Genomic DNA, 19,778 nt, shown 5'->3' on the forward strand with positions numbered 1-19,778 from the left:
AGGATCCTTCTTGCTAACAGATGCAAAGATGCTCACAGAGTTCACAACTATGGTGGCCCGATACTGAGGTGCTGAGTGTTCTCAGGACAGGGACTCGGCGGGGTTGCTCGCCCTGCTTGCAATGCGTACCACACTGCCTCTATAAGGGCTTGCGATTTTACTTTTTGCCTTTTTCTGTAAGAGTGAAAATCTCTCCAGATTACTTTTGGTTAGCAAAAAGTACTATCATAGGTCTTTTATGAAAGTAAAGTGACATAACATGAACTTTAAAAAAGCAAGGGATATAGCTATATTTGTATTGGCTCTGCCTCTCTCCTCTTGTCCAAGATAATTCACCATTGGCACCAGATTTGCACACCTCTCCCAGCAGACTATGATCCTTGTAGTTACGGTGTCCCACTCTCATTAAAAGGCAGTTTAGCGACTATCTGTGTTTCTCAAGAAGGTCCCCCAGGGTCTACTCTCTGTTTGAAATGGTTTAAATATTTCTCCAATCTACACACTGTAATTTCACTGAGAAGAATTCTAAGAAACATGTAATTGATTTTCCTTTTAGATATGTTCTCAGTTATGCTTTAGCACCCTGGTTTTGGTGCCATATTAGAATTGTTCCCCAAGAATCTGCCTGGCTCATCCCTCCACATGCAACCTGCTGTTTCCTTCAGCCTGGACATCTTTTTACTTGTCCTACTTGGCTGGGTAGGATCTCTAGAGATAAGCTTTCTTGTTTTGTTTCCTGCTCTTAAAGTGAAGGATGTCAACATTTTACAGTTAAATACTATGCTTCTCTAAAGTTTTATTTTATAAATGCTCTTTAACTAGTTTAGGAAATTCTCTTATAATTCTAGTTTCTTAAGTTAAAAAGAAATCACAAACTGATGCTGATTTTTCTGTGTCTATTGAGATCATACTTTTTTTCTTTGTTAATGTGGTACCTTAGATTAATTTTCTTTTTTTTTTTAAGATTTTATTTACTTATTTGTCAGAGAGAGAAAACACAAGCCAGGCCGACTGGCAGGCAGAGGGAGAGGGTGAAGCAAGGCTCCCTGAGGAGCAAGGAGCCCAATGAGGCGCTTGATCCCAGGACCCCGGGATCATGACCTGAGCCAAAGGTAGCCGCTTAACTGACTGAGCCACCCAAAAGTCCCTAATTTTCCATCTTACTTAGCCATAATAGATTATATATATATATCTTTTTATATAATAACTAGATTCAGTTTCCTAATATTCATTTTGGTATTTTTGAGCCTGGGTTCAGTAAGATTGCTTTGTACTTTTACCTTTTTATATCATCCTTTTCTAGTTTTGGAATCAAGGTTCTAGTAGTCTCATACAATGAAAAAAGACTTACTTCTTTTTCTGTTCTCTGGGAGAGTTGTGTGAGATTGACATGTTTTTTTAACCTTAACTGCATCATTGTTAAAAATGGTGAAATTTTTTAAATTTGAAATTATGAACTGTGAAATTCATAATATGAACACAATTTTTAAAACTTGTTAAGTCTAGTGTGACACATGAAAGAAATTTAATACTTTGGTTATGTCCAGTTGTTCAGTGTAGTCTTGTATGCCAGTCCATTAAATCAAGATTTTAACTTATCTTCTTCAAATATTCTGTGTCCTTTTTGAGTTTTATCTTTTTTGGGGGGGGTTCCTTTAAAATTCGTTTTTATTTTTATTTTTATTTTTTTTTAATTTTTAAATTTTTTATTTTTTATAAACGTATAATATATTATTATCCCCAGGGGTACAGGTCTGTGAATCGCCCGGTTTACACACTTCACAGTATTCACCAAAGCACATACCCTCCCCAATGTCCATAACGCCACCCCCCTTCTCCCAGTCCCCCTCCCCCCAGCAACCCTCAGTTTGTTTTGTGAGATTAAGAGTCTCTTATGGTTTGTCTCCCTCCCAATCCCATCTTGTTTCATTCATTCTTCTCCTACCCCCTTAAGCCCCCATGTTGCATCACCATTTCCTCATATCAGGGAGATCATACGATAGTTGTCTTTCTCCACTTGACTTATTTCGCTAAGCATGATATGCTTTAGTTCCATCCATGTTGTCACAGACTTTTATCTTTTTGACCCATCATTTACTAAAAACTGATGCTATGATGGTGGATTTCTTTATTTCTTTTTACATTCTGTCAAGTTTTGCTTTGACTATTTAGAAGCTTTTTATATCCATACAAATATAAAACTCTTTAACTACTTAATGGATCATACCTTTTGTTTTAGTCTCTGTTGTTTGATACTGCATAACCAGCTTTCTTTTAGTTTGATATGACTGTTATATCTTTTTCCATCTACCGACCTTTCATTGTTCTGCAACCTTATGTTTACATGCACCTCTTCCCAAACACATATGGCTGCATTTTATCTAGTCTGAAGGTTTTGCTATTTATTTAAGAGAGAGCAAGTGAGGGGAGGAGCAGAGAGGGAGGAGAGGGACAGGAAGAGAATCTTCAGGAGACTCTGCACCAAGTGCAGAGCACCTGAGATCATGACCTGAGTTGAAACCAAAAGTCAAACATCCAACCAGTTGAGCCACCCAGGTGCCCTTGAATTTTTTTCCTTTTAAATAGAGTTTATCCCATTTATATTTATTGGATAGAAAGTAGGTATATGGAAAAACATGAGGAAAGAATTAGGGGGTACTTCATAAAGATGAAAATGATTATTTTAGAAAAAAATTAAAGAATGTATTATCTTCATAAGATGGATCTTAATACTCTTATAAATGATAAAACCAAAAACATAAGTAGGTCTACTGTGGATTTCAATGATCAATTCATGAAAGCCAGAGTCATGTTAGGATATTAAAGGAAGCTAATGAGTCTAAAATCTCAGATGTAGGAGAATCCTATTATCCCATCAAATGTTATTTGGGATCACCTTTGAGGACAGAATACTAGGTGGAATGATCAATAAATCTAACTATTGTGGTCTTTTTAAATGTTTTTATAACATTTAAGTTGTAGATTTTCTTCTGGATGTAAGTTTTCTAAGCATCATATATATAGAGTTCAGTATTTGGTTAAAAATCATTTGGATTTATTTATTATAAAATGTTTTATCACCATTAATTTACTGCCTGACACATGGCAAGAGGTCAGTATTTATAAATGAAATATTTTTTGAATGAGTAAAACTCATCCTTAAAAACTAAGTCAACTTCTATAAATAAGAGTGTTATTGATTTTTCTATTGCTGTGTAACAAATTGCCACAAAACTTCGTGGCTTAACACAGCACAGGTTTATTACCTCAAAGTGTTATGGGTCAGGAGTCCAGGTATAGGTTAGCTGGATCTTCTCCTCAGGATCTCACAAGGTTGAAATCAAAGTGACAGTCCCATGTGAGGCAGAGGGTCCATTTTCAAGCTTGTTGATTGTTTGTCAGAATTAATTAATTTGTGGTTGTATGACTGACACTTATTACTAAATTGGTCTCCAGAAAAGTTAGTAGTAGTTACATATCTTTTATGATTTAGGAAATGTTTATTGACTGCATGGTATCTTCTAGGTGGTAGGGATACTTTGACAAAAGGTCAAGGAACTCATAGATTCAAGTGGCTGTTATGACTGGTGATAAATATAGTGCATTTTTTAAATTCTAGGGGAGGAAGTGCTTCTCTACCATAAGCATTCAGAAAAGCTCCAGAGAATGTGATGTTAGAGAATTTTTAAATGTGGTATAAAAGGTGGCCTTTCAAAGGTAAATGGAAATTTGCAGATGTAGGAATGATGAAAGATAATATAGATACAAGGAATAGTGTAAGTATGATTATGTTGGCACTCACGTTATAATGCCTTGGTGAACTGTAGAAGTTCAGTTCACCAGTCTCTCAACCCCAGAACTCCTTACTGGGCAGATAATTCTTTAGGGTGTTTAGTAGTATCCCTGGTCTCTACATTCTAGATACTAGTAGCGTGTGCCATAATGTTTCCCCTTCAGTTATAACAAGGAAAAATGTCTCCAGACACTGTCCTGGGGGGCAGAATTGACCCTGGTTGAGAATTAGTGTACTTGACAATATGGCACTTGTCAAGAAATGTGGTAGAAAAGGAAGTTTAAGCTAAATTGTGACTGTGCCATAGCAAAGCTTCAGAATTTGTCCTAATGAGAGTGCTAACACCAGAGCAGCAACTGATACTCTCAGATGATCTCAGGAAAAGAATTCTGGTGGCAGTAGGAGAATGAGTTGTATGGGGAGGGGACTGGTCATTAGAGTTGGGTAGATGACTTAAGATGCTATTACGTTAGTCTGGGCAAGAGTTGATTAGCTTCTTGACTAGGAAAGCAAAACAGGGGAGTGAAGAAGATTATTCAAAAATAAAATTTACAGGACCTGATGTGATAAGTGGTAGAAAAAGACTCCAGTATCTGGCTCAGGTGTTTGGACAGGTAATTAATTATGCCACTCTGGGAAGATGGGTATTACAGGAGGAAAGCTACATAAGAATGGCAAGATATTGAATTGTTCAGACCTGAAGGGATTTGTGAGACATCTAGGCTGGAACTAAGTAGAGAGGCCAGGCTTAGAGCTAAAGATTAGGAAGTCACTGAAGCCGTTAACACAGAAGAGCTCACCAGAAGATTGCTGATAACAAAGAGGAGCACCAGTACTGAATTAACAGAGCCAGGGAAAGAGATGGAGAAGGAGAAATCAAAAGCATGAGAATGAGAATTGATGGATATGAGAACAACATGAAAACAGTTACTTTCAAGAGGTAGAAGTGCCTAGGGCCTCACAGAGTCACACAATGATTAGAAGCCAAAGTATGAGACCTGGAAAGGTCATGCAATCAAGTGTTCTCTGAGGACCTTCCTACAATGTCAGTGGAAAGGTGGGACAAAAGTTAGATTTAATAGGTTTAATCTGAATGCTCTTTTAGGACTATATATAAATGGAAGAAGAGAGAAAAATGAAGTTCTTCAACCTCATACCAGAGATGTTCAAGATGGGCTAAGATTGAAATGTCATCTCAAATCATGAATATAAATATAAATAAAATAAAAAAATGCAAGTGATAAAGCTTAGGACTAGGAAGGCCTTTCAACACATGATGGCAATGTAAAACACAGTATATTTATACAGTGAAAGCTATAATTTTTGTATATCGAGATACACCATAAGTAAAATTATTAGAGAAGAAAAATTGGGGAGGGGTGAAATAAATGATTGGCAAATTGCAGGAGTAACAAAATTTATGTCTTTAGCAACTTAAAAATATATACAAAATATTAAAAAATACAGATAACCCGAATTTTTTTTTTTAAGATTTTATTTATTTATTTGACAGAGAGAAATCACAAGTAGATGGAGAGGCAGGCAGAGAGAGAGAGGGAAGCAGGCTCCCTGCTGAGCAGAGAGCCCGATGTGGGACTCGATCCCAGGACCCTGAGATCATGACCTGAGCCGAAGGCAGCGGCTTAACCCACTGAGCCACCCAGGCGCCCCATAACCCGAATTTTTTAAATGAGCTAAAAGAGAACATGAAAAAGATAATTTTAACTGCTATAATTTAAAAACAGGAAATGAAATTAATGAGATGTCATTCCCATTACCATAACATTAATGATAAAAATTGAAACCATGAAGTGTTGATAAGGGCAAAGAAATAAGCACAAAAAGTTGCTGATGGGAATAGAAAATCATATAATTTTCTTGGAAAGAATTTAGCACTATTAAAAGTCTTAAACATGAGCATGTCCTTTGACTCCTGAATTTCACTGTATTTAACTGAAGCAAATAATTAAATATTATTGACAAAATTTCATCATTGTTTATAGACGAAATTTAGAAACAACAAGTCTGACAAATATTACAAAATGTTGCTGATTAACAGGAATGAACCGAGGAAAGGATCTGCAAAGGCCCTGAGGCACAGTGTGGGTGGGACTGTTATCACAACTATAATAATAACTCATATTTATTTAGTTCTTACGATGTTCCAGGTGTCGTTTTATATAGTCTCTCCTTTATACTCTTTGTTCCTTTAATTCTCTCAATAACCCCATGCTGTAATTACTAGATATCAAGTCACAAAAAAGCTGTGGAACTTTCCCAAGTCACATAGTAAGTGGGTAAAGCCAGAATTCTAATCCTGGCAGTGTGATTTCAGAATTCAGTTCTTAACCCAAGGAGCGTAAAGACCGAGGAAGGGAGTTGGCAAGAAAAAGCTGGAGACTGAGGCAGGGTCTATGCCTCAGAGGCCTTGTAACCCCTTGAAAGATTTTTGAGTTTTATTTTAAGAGAAACACGAAGAATTTGGAGGATGCTGAGTACAAGAAATTGAAGAAGACACAAAAAGATGGAAGACCGTTCCATACTCTTGGATCGGAAGAATGAACATTGTTAAAATGTCTATACTGCCTAGAGCAATCTATACTTTTAATGCCATTCCAATCAAAATTCCACCGGTATTCTTCAAAGAGCTGAAACAAATAATCCAAAAATTTGTATGGAATCAGAAGAGACCCCGAATCGCTAAGGAAATGTTGAAAAACAAAAATAAAGCTGGGGGCATCCTGTTACCTGATTTCAAGCTTTATTACAAAGCTGTGATCACCAAGACAGCATGGTACTGGCATAAAAACAGACACATAGACCAGAGGAACAGAGTAGAGAGCCCAGATATGGACCCTCAACTCTATGGTCAATTAATCTTTGACAAAACAGGAAAAAATATACAGTGGAAAAAAGACAGTCTCTTCAATAAATGGTGCTGGGAAAACTGGACAGCTATATGTAGAAGAATGAAACTCGACCATTCTCTTACACCGTACACAAAGATCAACTCAAAATGGATAAAAGACCTCAACGTGAGACAGGAATCCATCAGAATCTTAGAGGAGGACATAGGCAGTAATCTCTTTGATATCAGCCACAGCAACTTCTTTCAAGATACGTCTCCAAAGGCAAAGGAAACAAAAGCGAAAATAAACTTCTGGGACTTCATCAAAATCAAAAGCTTCTGCACAGCAAAGGAAACAGTCAAAAAAACAAAGAGGCAACCCACGGAATGGGAGAAGATATTTGCAAATGACAGTACAGACAAAAGGTTGATATCCAGGATCTATAATGAACTCCTCAAACTCAACCCACACGAAACAGACAAACACATCAAAAAATGGGCAGAAGATATGAACAGACACTTCTCCAATCAAGAAATACAAATGGCTATCAGACACATGAAAAAATGCTCATCATCATTAGCCCTCAGGGAGATTCAAATTAAAACCACATTGAGATATCACCTTACACCAGTTAGAATGGCCAAAATTAACAAAACAGGAAACAACATGTGTTGGAGAGGATGTGGAGAAAGGGGAACCCTCTTACACTGTTGGTGGGAATGCAAGTTGGTGCAGCCTCTTTGGAGAACAGTGTGGAGATTCCTCAAGAAATTAAAAATAGAGCTTCCCTACGACCCTGCAATTGCACTCCTGGGTATTTACCCCAAAGATAACAGATGTCGTGAAAAGAAGGGCCATCTGTACCCCAATGTTTATAGCAGCAATGGCCACAGTCGCCAAACTATGGAAAGAACCAAGATGCCCTTCAACGGATGAATGGATAAGGAAGATGTGGTCCATATACACTATGGAGTATTATGCCTTCATCAGAAAGGATGAATACCCAACTTTTGTAGCAACATGGACGGGACTGGAAGAGATTATGCTGAGTGAAATAAGTCAAGCAGAGAGAGTCAATTATCATATGGTTTCACTTATTTGTGGAGCATAACAAATAGCATGGAGGACAAGGGGCATTAGAGAGGAGTAGGGAATTTGGGTAAATTGGAAGGGGAGGTGAACCATGAGAGACTATGGACTCTGAAAAACAGTCTGAGGGGTTTGAAGTGGCGGGGGGTGGGAGGTTGGGGTACCAGGTGGTGGGTATTATAGAGGGCACAGCTTGCATGGAGCACTGGGTGTGGTGAAAAAACAATGAATACTGTTTTTCTGAAAATAAATAAATTGGGGGAAAAAAAAAAGTCAGGGGGAATGTTAGCATCAGGCATGATCAGATTCAGAACTGAATTTGTTTACACTGGAACTCAGCTTCTCTTTTTCTCCAGTTGGATTTGTTCATTGGAACAAAGAACAGTGTGGAAGTGTTGACTTCCTATTTCAGTCATACATTTTCGTAGGTTATATGTGCAACTGGAAAAAGACCTTTTTTAGGAACTCCTTTAAAAGTCTGGAGATCATTGTGTAAAGATGAACTTTTACCATGTGCCTGCCTCTGATCCAGTCCTCATGACCAACAGAATGAGATTACTGAACTGGTTTATGCTTCAAGGAAATGCCACTTTCATTCCTGGGTTTGTGTTGACATAGACCCATAGAAAAGAAAGGTAGATGATGCACATGACAAAAAGAGATTTTGATATGACAACAGATGTGTTCCTTTACATATCCACTTTCATTATGTTTTAGAAAACAAAGTTTAATTGGTTGTATTCGTTACTTTTATTTGCTTATTATGTTTAATTGTGCAGCATGTTAAAAATTTTTTTCTTTTCTGTCTCTACTTAGTTTCTTGAACAGACTTTCTCTTTTAATTCTTTGTGTAATATCTAGAATACTGTTTTTTATAAGTTTTTTCATGTATTCCATTTGTACATCTAATCTTATTCATTTGAAAATTACCTGGATTGTGGAACAAGATTTTTCTCCATGTTGATACATTTGGTCGTCCCCTCCTTACTGACTGGTGCTTGGTATTTGCATGTTGCTTTCTAATTAAAGAATCTTCCTGTATATCCTTGAGTTTAAATGTTATAGTAACTGTGAGGTAGGTGTCATTATTCTTATTTATAGTGGCAGACCAAGAACTTGAAACTCGATTTTTTGCCTAAGTTCAGTAGTTTTTTTTTTTTTTTTTTTTTTTTTTTAAGTATACCCCTAAGGTAGGGCTCAAACTCCAAGGGTCCACAGACTGAGCTAGCAGAGCCCCAGGTTCAATACTCCTTAACTCTGTTACACCTTCCTTATAGAATTCATTCACCTGTGTGACACATTTATGACAAGCCAGAGCAACATAAAAAGCAGGGAAGATACAAATAAGCTAGATAGACTAGAGAAAGGGGGCATAAATTCAGGGACAAAAAAAATTCCAAGACATGGTAAGTGAATATTAAATGTAAATATGCTATTACATTTTTTAAATTAGGGAAAAAAGATGTCTTTATATAATATTTTAAATTTCTAGAATGACTCAAAGTAGTTGATCAACCGGATAGAACCACTTATAACCATGAAATAAATACTCCCAACATGTATCTAGAGAGGCACTAGGCCCAGAGGATTTTAATGGAGGACTTTATTAAAATTTTGAGAAACAGATAAATTTTAACTGAAAATATTTCTGAGCCCAAAAAAATTGGACTCTTTCCAGCTCAGTGTATCAGACTGGCATCCATTTAAAGATAGTAACAAGATAAAATGTTACCATCACCAGAATTGTTTAGTACATAAACATCTGCTTAGAAAGGGGACAAGAAAGGGGTAGTCATTTGAGAGGAGGCTGAAAGAGAATGTTTGCGGTTTTCCTTGTGGTGCCTGTATTTACAATGAGAAATATTCAGGTGTTATTTTAAAATAAGAAGTTTTCATTTCTATAGGGTTTTGATAAACTTGGCTGTTTTATAAAAAGGAGATTTTTACTACATAGCACTTTCCTAGATAAAGTATTTCACGTATTGGTTTTAGTTCTCATAACTTGAAGATATGAATCTGCCTAATCAACAAATTGTCATATTAGCTCCTAATTTCAAGAATGTGTAAATTCAACTTTTTTTTTTCTTTTTAAAGATTTTTAATTTATTTGACAGAGAGACACACAGCAAGAGAGGGAACACAAGCAGGAGGAAGGGGAGAGGGAGAAGCAGGCTCCCCGCTGAGCAGGGAACCCGATGCAGGGCTAGATCCCTGGACCCTGGGATCATGACCTGAGCCGAAGGCAGACACTTAATGTTGAGCCACCCAGGCGCCCCCTATAAATTCAACTCTTAACAATTTCATGAGGAAATTTTGTTTGGAAATGAAGAAATCACAACTTATTGTAATGTGCATTTTGCAGCTCATCAATATTGACCTAAATCAGTCACCTTTATAACCAGCAGGAAAACTGGGCTCAAATGAAGTATAAGTGATTCCATTTTAAAACGCAGTTTTAGGGGCACCTGGGTGGCTCAGTGGGTTAAGCCGCTGCCTTCGGCTCAGGTCATGATCCCAGGGTCCTGGGATCGAGTCCCGCATCGGGCTCTCTGCTCAGCGGGGAGCCTGCTTCCTCCTCTCTCTCTGCCTGCCTTTCTGCCTACTTGTAATCTCTCTCTGTCAAATAAATAAATAAAATCTTTAAAAAAAAAATCAAAAAAATAATAAAAAGCAGTTTTAAAAATACTTTTATCTAAAATAATATTTTTCCCTCTGTCTTTGATATAATTTTCATCTTGTTCTAGTTTCTTTTTGTAGGGATTTGATTATTTGATGGAACTAGGAATTCTCTTTGTTAAAATGGGGGCTTGAGTCATCCATTTATTCACATGATTGTCATGAAAGAGGGAAATCATAAATATGGAGGTCTTTGATGGTGGGGAAACAGATGAAAGCTATCATAATTATTTGAATGCTTCTTCCAAATTTATCAAAAAAGATCCATTCAGTAAAATTACCACTAAAGAAAAGACTAAGAAAACAAACGTGGCTGTTTTGCTGGTCTATAACAGTAAAGTATATTAAAGTGCTGTATGTCCTTGCAGATTGGCCGTCTCCAAGATCTGGTGAGGAAAAGTGAACAAGGTCTTGGCTCGGCAGAAGACCTCATTGCTAGTCTTCAGGACACCCAGGGGAGACTTCAGTATGAGCTTGACCTGACTAAAGGCAGGCTGAAGGAGACCAAAGATGCTCTGTTAAATGTTGAGGTAATTTTAGAATACCTACTGTAATCTAAACATCACCAAGGTAAAAAGGTTTATTGTAAATATCACCTTGTATGGAGTGTATTAGTTTTGCAGGACTTTGCTACCAAGTGTATTAGTTTTGCAGGGCTTTGTACTAAATCTAAGTGGCTTAAAACAATAGGAATTTACTTTCTCACAGACTGGAGGCTGAAAGTCCAAAATCAAGGGCCATTCTCCCTTTGAAACCTAAAAGGGCGGATCCTTCCTAGCCTTTTCCAGTCCCTGGTAGCCCCGTGGCTCGTGGCACATTTCAGTTTCCTCCTCGGTGGTCAGTGGCTTTCTTCCTGGGTCTTCGTGTCTTCATAGGAGGATACCCTTCCCGTAGGACTAGGGGTTCACCCTATTCCAGTATGACCTCCTCTTAACTAATTATATCTTCACTGACCCTATTTCCAAATAAGTTCAGAGGTACAAGAGGTTAGGACTTCCATATATCTTTTTGGGATCACAATTCAACCTATTAAAGTTAAGATGTACATTTCTTTTATTGGTAGGTGTTTGAACTCTCATGTATAGCAACAAAGCAATTCTCTGTGACCTACAAATTTCCAAAGGCTCTGTGGTCTTCCGTTCTCAGGGAGCAGAGCAAATATTTATATCGCCTCAGAAAATAGAGAAAAGCATCCCTTAGAACTAAGAAGATAGTATCCAGAGAGTTCTTACTCTTCCTTCAGAGAGGCATATGAGAGTGTGGGCCCTGAAGTCAGCTTGGTTGGGTGTGAATTCTTGATCCACTGCTTAATGTGTCACTGCTGATGAGTTACTAATCTTACCCTCAATTTACCCACCTGCACGATGCAGGAGTGGTGGGGGATAATAATACACTTCACACCATCATCGTAAGAATTAAATGAGATAAACCATTTACAACACAGTGCTTAGTAAGATAGTAAGCACTTAGGAGGTGTTGCCTCTTATTAATATTATTTCAAATTTAATTTTTTTAGCTTAGAATTGGAATCAGTTTCATTTCTCTAGAGTCCTTGCACATATTTACATTACTCTCCTATCAAGTAGTAGAACTTCATAAAAACTGTAAGCAAAACCTTAAACTGCTCATCTTTTGTTCTGCTGGGCAGTTTTCATCCAGAAAATGTAGGTGCTGCATCATGGCTTACCACAACTTTAGGAAGGCTCCTCAACAGGTGTTCTGCCTGGATAGGAGTTTTTCTCCCTCCTTCCCGCTGAGTTTCGGTTGTGGGTGATATAACTGTACCTGCCATCAAGTGGATATTGGTCCCTGACTGTATGTCACCTTGTTGGTACCTTTGGGAGATCCAGACACAGGCAAGACAGCATCTGTCCTTTAAGACTTCTTAGGTCAGGTTTGGTAAATAAGATGCTGATGACCATGGTTTATTGGTTTAACAGTTACAAATCTGTAGTGTGGAGTTGATAGTTTCTGACATTACTAAAACCTTGCTGAGGCTGATTCCTCACTATACCCTCCATATCTTATGAGGATCCCAGGAGGTGATGGATATGGAAATACTTGAGGAAAAAAAAGAGCAAATTTTCCTTATCTCTTTTCTTACCCCACTAATGTCTAATAAGGTACTTTGCATTCAGTAAAAGAAATACTTTTCAAGAAATTCTACCCCATTTTATGCTGCCTGTGTTGGAAAAAGTAGTAGTTCCTAGAGGCAGAAAACTTAGTGAAAAGGACAGCTAGCTAAGATGGCCAGATCCAGTTTTCAGAATTTATGGCTTATAGTCAGGTCAGCAGTGTAGAATGGCAGTTTGAACAGACTTTCTTCTCTCCCAGTAATCTGGATATGCCCTTCAGCAATACTCCAACACATGCTATTAGTAAGTGGGATCCAGAAGGGGTCATTGTTAAAACTGTTCCTCTTCTGCTGTAGCCAAAGAGCAGCTCCACTGCTGGCAGGGACCGAAGGTTGCCATGTTGTCCAAACAGGTCACCTCTAGCCCTAGGCTCCAGAGAGCCACTTGATTTATGCTAATCTACAGGCATTTCATCTATATCGTACTATCACTTATTTTAATCGTGTCAGTGAGGTATAGCTATAATGCTTCGGTTCTGAATAAATAGCAGACCTTTGTATATAAATTTGAGTGAATTTGAGTAAGATATCTATTTAATTTGTGTGTGTGTGTGTGTGTGTGTGTATGAAGATAATAGATACCCATGATACGGAAAGTTAAGATTATTAATTATGCTAGCTTTAAACTATTTAAAAGGATTTGTAAAATTAGAAGTCTTAATGAAACATAGCTTGCAAAAGGACATTTAAAATATAAAATATATGCCCTGTATTGTCCGAAAATCTCCAGTAATCATTGTAGATGGCACTATCAATTATTATGATATAGAGATTTAAGTTATAATGCAAGCATTCTGCTTATTTGAAATAACCAGCAATGACTTTGCTTTTGAAGACTTGTTTTCATTGAAAAGTTTTTATTCTTCAGGGTGAGCTAGAACAAGAAAGGCAACAGCATGAAGAAACACTTGCTGCCATGAAAGAGGAAGAGAAGCACAGAGTGGACAGAATGGCCCATGACTTAGAAATAAAATGGACTGAAAACCTTAGGTACTTTTTGTACTCTGTAATGTAATCTTATCAATACAGATGTGTAAAAATGTTTTTCAATTATATGGTATGTGTTGTCTTATCATTAAAATCATAGTGACAGCATTTTTAATGAATTTTTTTCCTGATTAGATGCAGAGAAATGTTTATTTTCTTTTTCTGCTTCAATACTTTTTCTGATTCTATTTTCTTTATAAAATACTAACCTCAAGTCAGAAGATTTATTTGTTTTAATACCTGTTCTGCCATTAATAACTGATGAACAAATGATCTTAGGTAAGTTACCAACTTACCTTACAGTCCTATAAGCCTGACTAAAAAAATAATCAACTTTTATTCTGAGTTGAATTTTTAGGAGAATTAATTGAATACTTAAAAAACCCGTGAATAACTATATGATAGCTACTGAGAGGAATAATTCTCTTTAAAAATAAAGGCATTCCTTTTATTTTAGACAGGAGTGTTCTAAACTTCGTGAAGAGTTAAGACTTCAACATGAAGAGGATAAAAAGTCAGCCATGTCTCAACTTTTGCAGTTAAAGGAGCGAGAGAAAAATGCAGCCCGAGATTCATGGCAGAAGAAAGTAGAAGATCTCTTAAACCAGGTAATTAATAGTCTTTACATTCTGAAGGTTCATTTTCCTTGACATTCTGTAGCCAGGAAAACATTATAAGACATTGTGTAAATTCACTGTATTATGTTATTTTTCATAGGGCAAATTTTAAATTTTAAAAATGTATAAAATCAAGGAGGTGTATTCATTAACTTGCAAAAACTTTGTACTAAATAATGTTCATATGCAGTCCTAAATTCTGAGAAGAATTTATAGGTTTTTGGTTTAATATTTCAACTGAACACATTATAGAGATTTTTAAATAGAAAAGTTACCCATATTTTGAAAGTATAAAAGCCATTAGCTATCACTTGGGCCACAGAAGGTAAAATTTATTAAATGCATCCTGATTGTCTAAAGCCATACTAGAAGTGAGCAATTTACTTCTTTCTCAGCAAAAGGGTGTTGCCTGTTACACTTCACAGTGTTTATCAAAACAAAAGGTAGTGATATTTCTAAGTCTGTCTTACATCAGGTTCACTTATTTCCATGTTCACTATAATTAAAAGAATTTTCACTCATTTACACAACTTCTAAATTTTGAGTTCTTAGCACTTTTCTGCAAAGCCCGTTATTAAATAAGACTGACTGCATGAGTCACTAGTTGATAAGCAAGTGCAGAACTTGGACAAGAAGCAGCTCTGTAATTTAGTGTGAGAAATCTACTATTATCTTTCTATTTGTGATCATGATGAATTTCAAAATAAACAGGATAGGCTTTCTGTAAGATAACTTATTACAGAGGGTACATATATGCAGTATCTTTCAAGAGTACTTGGGGCCTGCCGATTTGTGTCTGGCCTTTCATAATAGTTAATGTTACCCTGAAAAGAAAGTATATATACATGAATTTTTGAAACCTTTGAAATTCAGACAAAAGTAAAAAGAAAACCACTCTCACTAGAAGTTGGGCACCAGATTCACATTGATTTTTGGTTACCTTCTGTATACTTATTTTACATTCCTATTTAGAGACCTAAAAGGACATATTTTCTTGGGGTAGAGAGGTCCTACTCTACTATGATGTTCTATACTTAATGTGATTAGTTCAGTTGTATGATAAAGATGAAAAACACCCCTGAAAGTCTGCCTTGTTTTTTAATCACAAAGTATTGACATAGACATTTTTGGCTGAACTTGGCACTCTAAAGAGGACCTACAAATTCTCCCACTTATTTTCTATTAAATTATTTCATTCCTCATGTAATCTCTCTTATAATAAATTGTCAGATTTCATCCATGCTTCTCTGATATTTTTTCTTTTTTTTTTAGTATCTATTTGCATTGATTATTCCTGAGAGAACGTAATGTTTTGCTTATTATTTTAGTTCTTTGTCGTAAAGTAATTTATTACATAATAGTTCCAATTTTGCCAACTTTACAGAAATAATTTTTGATCAATTTTCAAAGCAGATTAACTGTACATATAAGTATAACCAGGAATTGTCTCCAAAGATGAAGCTATTCTGTTCTGCTCTATGCCATCAGTCCCATTTCCAAAATGACAATATCTTCCCCTCTCCCCACTTTGAAAACCCAGGAGACTTACACATTCCCATAGATAAACTGGCAAATAGCTGTTACACCTCAGGATCTTCTGTACCTGAAGAAAATTAGGAAAACTGTTGAGCAAATGATTCCGCACTGAAGTGAAAGTGGGCATTATGTGATCAAAGTTGCACTCTTTCTAAGTATGTCAGAAGACATAAACTTCCAGCAGGACTAGCAGTCTTTTTAATGGAACATTGTTATGGAAAAAAAACCCCTCTATCCTTCTTGGCCCTTTGGATCTTGTTTTCTTGATATTGTGGATGGATTCCTAGAGCCAGTGTGCTGTACCTGCTCTCCTACTTTCCACTTGCCTGACTCCTGAGTCCTGGTCCTCATGCGTCTACCCCCAGCTCCAAGCCCTATAACTATCTCATTCTATTTACTGCTACTACTGGCCTCATTCATCCCCTTGTTCCTAGCACTGCCAGCACTCCTCTGCCCTTACAGAAAACAGATCTACCTTGGACTTTGGGACATTTAAGGAGTAAGAGTGGAGAACAAAATTGGAACAGCCAGGCTTTAGGCAGAAACCTGTATTGTGAAAAGTATCAGAGGATCTGTGTTTTCACAGATTTTAACTATTTCTGAGTAAACTGAACACGTCTATTTTTGTGCTTTGGTTTACTTGTATTTCATTCTGCTTAGAGCAAAGAATAAATAATTTATCTTTCATGTGACCATAATCTCTTGAGAGTTAAATTTGATTTAAACTTTCCTATCAAGAAATGGGCAAAGAAAGGCACAACAGTTTCATTTTTCTTCAAACAGATGTTCTTTATTTTATCAAAATTTCCCAAAGCTGTTATTTTTATTCTGTGCTCTGATCAGAGTCTAACTTCATATTTTTAGTTTTCTTTAAGTGTTTCATTGTGTTCTTTTTTTCTGTCCAATGACTACCCCTTAGTCCAAAACTAGGTACACTTCCTGGGCTAACCAGTATATCTTTAAGTCCTTTAGAGCAAAAGAACTACATTTTTACTCTTCAACTCTGTCTAAAGAAAAGCAAGTATACAGAGTGCTCTGTGATTATATTTTCTGTTTATGATCCTAAAATATCATATATTCCTTTATTTCACCTTTTTCAAGGCAAATTTTATTTTGGATCTGGTCTGATGACTTAATATTCTAATTCCCGCATTCAGAGCAGTGGACTGAGCAATTTGGGAGACATACAACATTCACATATAGAACTGTGGGACTCTGTAGTTTGGGTCTGACTCCTCATTTTGAAATTTGAGGCCCCAAAGGTTATTTAGCTGGTTAGCTGTGTATGTATGTAACACAGTTTTTAGCCTCCACATTATTTGCATTTTGATAGGATTTTACCTGCAGTAAAAATCCCTCTGCATGAGTGACCATAAATGGTCTGGACAGTTTGTACTCTAGGAGCAGTGAAGTGCTGGCTCTGGCTCCGGCCAGCTCACGTAGCCCTGATTGTGTGCAGGCTTTCTCAGCTCCATATTCTGGGACATGTTGGTGGCCAGCAGTCATGATGGTGGGAGTATTTACACCACAGTACCAGTACTTGTTTCACAACAGCTCTTTATTTTTCAGAGAGCTATTACGTACTTACCAATATACCACTGGGTGGGAGTATAGAGTAGAGAAAGAGTGACACAGCCAGTGTGATTGGGAAAAATTTTATTAAAGAGGTCAACTTCAGTGTGACTTTCAAATAGGGTAAAGGATGAACATAAATGTTCTCATTCATTTGACATTTATTGAATATACTCATAATCCAGGCATTATGAGGAATACAGAAAAATGAAGTGGGGCAGTTGGGGAGATAGGTCATTGTGAAAAATTTTTGCTTCTAATCATAGGAGTTGAGAATTCACTCAGTAAGGTTATGGATTTTATCACAGCTTAATATGGCTGTGATATTGAAGTGAGGTTGAAATGGAGACATCTCAGTTAGATAATCCAAAGTGTCTGAATAGAACTCTTGAATATACATCATGCACCCAACCATCATCCCTCAACCTAAGCTAGACTGCTCCTCCTAGACACTGCCCTCCGTCTACTGCTGGGCCTTCTCTCTGTCACAACATGCAGCTGGTCCATCAGCACTTCCTGCTGCTCTGCCTTCAAAGTACACCCAGGATCTGCTCATTTCCAGCACTTCCTCCACTGTCACCCTATCCAAGCTACTTGCAATTCTCTCCCACGCTGCAGATGGAACTTGTATTTGGTCATCCTGCTTCTTCTCTTGCCCACCTTCATATTGTTTCTCAACCAGCCAGAGTGATGCCCTTAAAATATTAAGTTGAATCATGTTACTCTCCTGCTTCAAACCTTTTACATTTAGGTTATAATCCACACTTTTACTGTGGCCTGTAGTAGCCTTATGATTTGTCCCCTGCCAACATCATCTCCTGTCACTTCTTCCCTTCCTTTTCTGTAATCCTGCTGGAAGACTTGGAGTTCCTGGCACACACACACACCCACACACACCCCAAACTTAATCTATCGCAGGGCCTTTGCACCTGCCATTCCCTCCACATGGAATCCACTTTCCCTAGATCTTCATGGCTTGTTCTTTTACTTTGTTCAATTCTCTGCTCAATCCTAACTCTTCAAAAAGATCTTCCCTAGCCTCCTTCTCTAAAATAGCACCCTCCATCACTCTGTGTCCTCTTATTCTGCTTTGTGTTTCTTCAAAACATATATTTCTACATAGCCTCATACTGATTCTTTTCCCTATTAGAATGTAGTTCCGTGAAAGATGGATCTCTGTCTGTACTGTTCACATTTGCATACCCAGCTGCTTAAACTGCCTGGAATATAGTAAGCACTTAATAGTTGTTGAATGGAATGTATGAAAACTGAGGCATAGTGACTGAAGACAAAGTTGTCAGATACACAAAGTACAAATAATTCTACCCATTTAGGACCTGAATTAAGTTTATTTCACTGAAACTACAAGAGAAACTATAAAGGAACAAATCATGGGATTTGATGGAATACTTTGCTAAAGGAGAAAGAAATGTTAAAGTTACCTCAGGATTTAAAGCCAGAATAATCAAAAGAAAAGCATTATCTGAGACAGGGAGGTCATGAACCACTTAACTGGGGGCAGGTGGGGTGGCGAGATGGTAAGTTTGGTTTTAGACATACTGATTCTTCATCACAGGAGATTTTAGAATTTTTCACACTCATTTGGAAGGGCAATGACATGAGTAAGCAACAGAGATTAAAATAAGTGCTGTTGGTCAAGAGCAGCTGAGAAGCCAGCCTCTTCAGGCTGTTGCAGACTGTGTTCTGATTTCTAGATCAGTGCTGTCCAAGGTGATAGCTACTAGCCACATATGACCATTGAGCACTGGAAATGAGATTCATCCAAATTGAGATGTCACTGTAAAATGTCTGCTGGGTTTCAAATAGTACGAAACATAGATGGAATGTCTCACTAATATATTTATAAGCTATAATTACATGTTGAGATGATAATGTTTTGGATATATTGGGTAAAATATATGACTAAAAATCTACTTTTAAAAACATAAGGCTACTAAAAACTTTTTAGATTACACACATGGCTCTCATTTACAATTCTATTCAAGAACACTGGCCTACACTATTTAGGTCACAAAAATTTGGGGTAAATTTGGTGTAGTGCTCATTCTGCTATCTCCATCTCTTAATTCTTGAAGGAAGGAATTCTCTTTAGAAATTGCATTTGTGCCTACTGAAAGAAGATGATATGTACATCAGTTTTTATGTTTGTTTTAAAAGAATAACAATAATACTTTTTAACGGAAGGATAGATGCATTCGGAGGTAAAGGGATTAGAAAGTGAGCTGGAATAATCAGCTCTTCCCAGCTAACTTAAAGACCTTGAGAGAGTCCTGAGCAGTGATTGGAGATCAATGAAGCTGACCTCCAGTTCTGAATCATCTCTGTAGAAATTAGGAGAGCAAGAAACTATGTACAACAAACATCAGAGATCCAGCCTCAACCCTGGGAAAAGAGATGACTGGAGAAAGGAAGAGAGAAGTCAGAGAAAAAGCAGAAAGACTGAGGGGAAATACTATATGGAGAAAGAGAGAAAGCAGCTAGAACGGAGAGTGGGAATTACAGTT

At 37.1% G+C, this 19,778-nt stretch overlaps 1 protein-coding gene across 10 annotated transcripts in view; it reads left to right on the top strand.

The window, feature by feature from the left end:
• The window catches only part of FAM184A (family with sequence similarity 184 member A), a 115,340-nt gene that overhangs the window by 57,499 nt on the left and 38,063 nt on the right, over positions 1 to 19,778 (top strand). For all 10 annotated transcript variants that reach the window (XR_006384686.1, XM_044249782.1, XM_044249824.1 and 7 more), the window contains exons 7-9: positions 10,776 to 10,937; positions 13,410 to 13,531; positions 13,986 to 14,136. Coding sequence is in view for 9 of the 10 variants with exons in the window: in XM_044249782.1 (XP_044105717.1) it covers positions 10,776 to 10,937; positions 13,410 to 13,531; positions 13,986 to 14,136 (435 nt within the window). In the remaining variant the exon portion in view is untranslated. The remainder of the gene's footprint in view (positions 1 to 10,775; positions 10,938 to 13,409; positions 13,532 to 13,985; positions 14,137 to 19,778) is intronic.

The sequence above is a fragment of the Neovison vison genome, chromosome 1, assembly GCF_020171115.1.
Source record: "Neovison vison isolate M4711 chromosome 1, ASM_NN_V1, whole genome shotgun sequence".
Lineage (NCBI taxonomy): Eukaryota > Metazoa > Chordata > Mammalia > Carnivora > Mustelidae > Neogale > Neogale vison.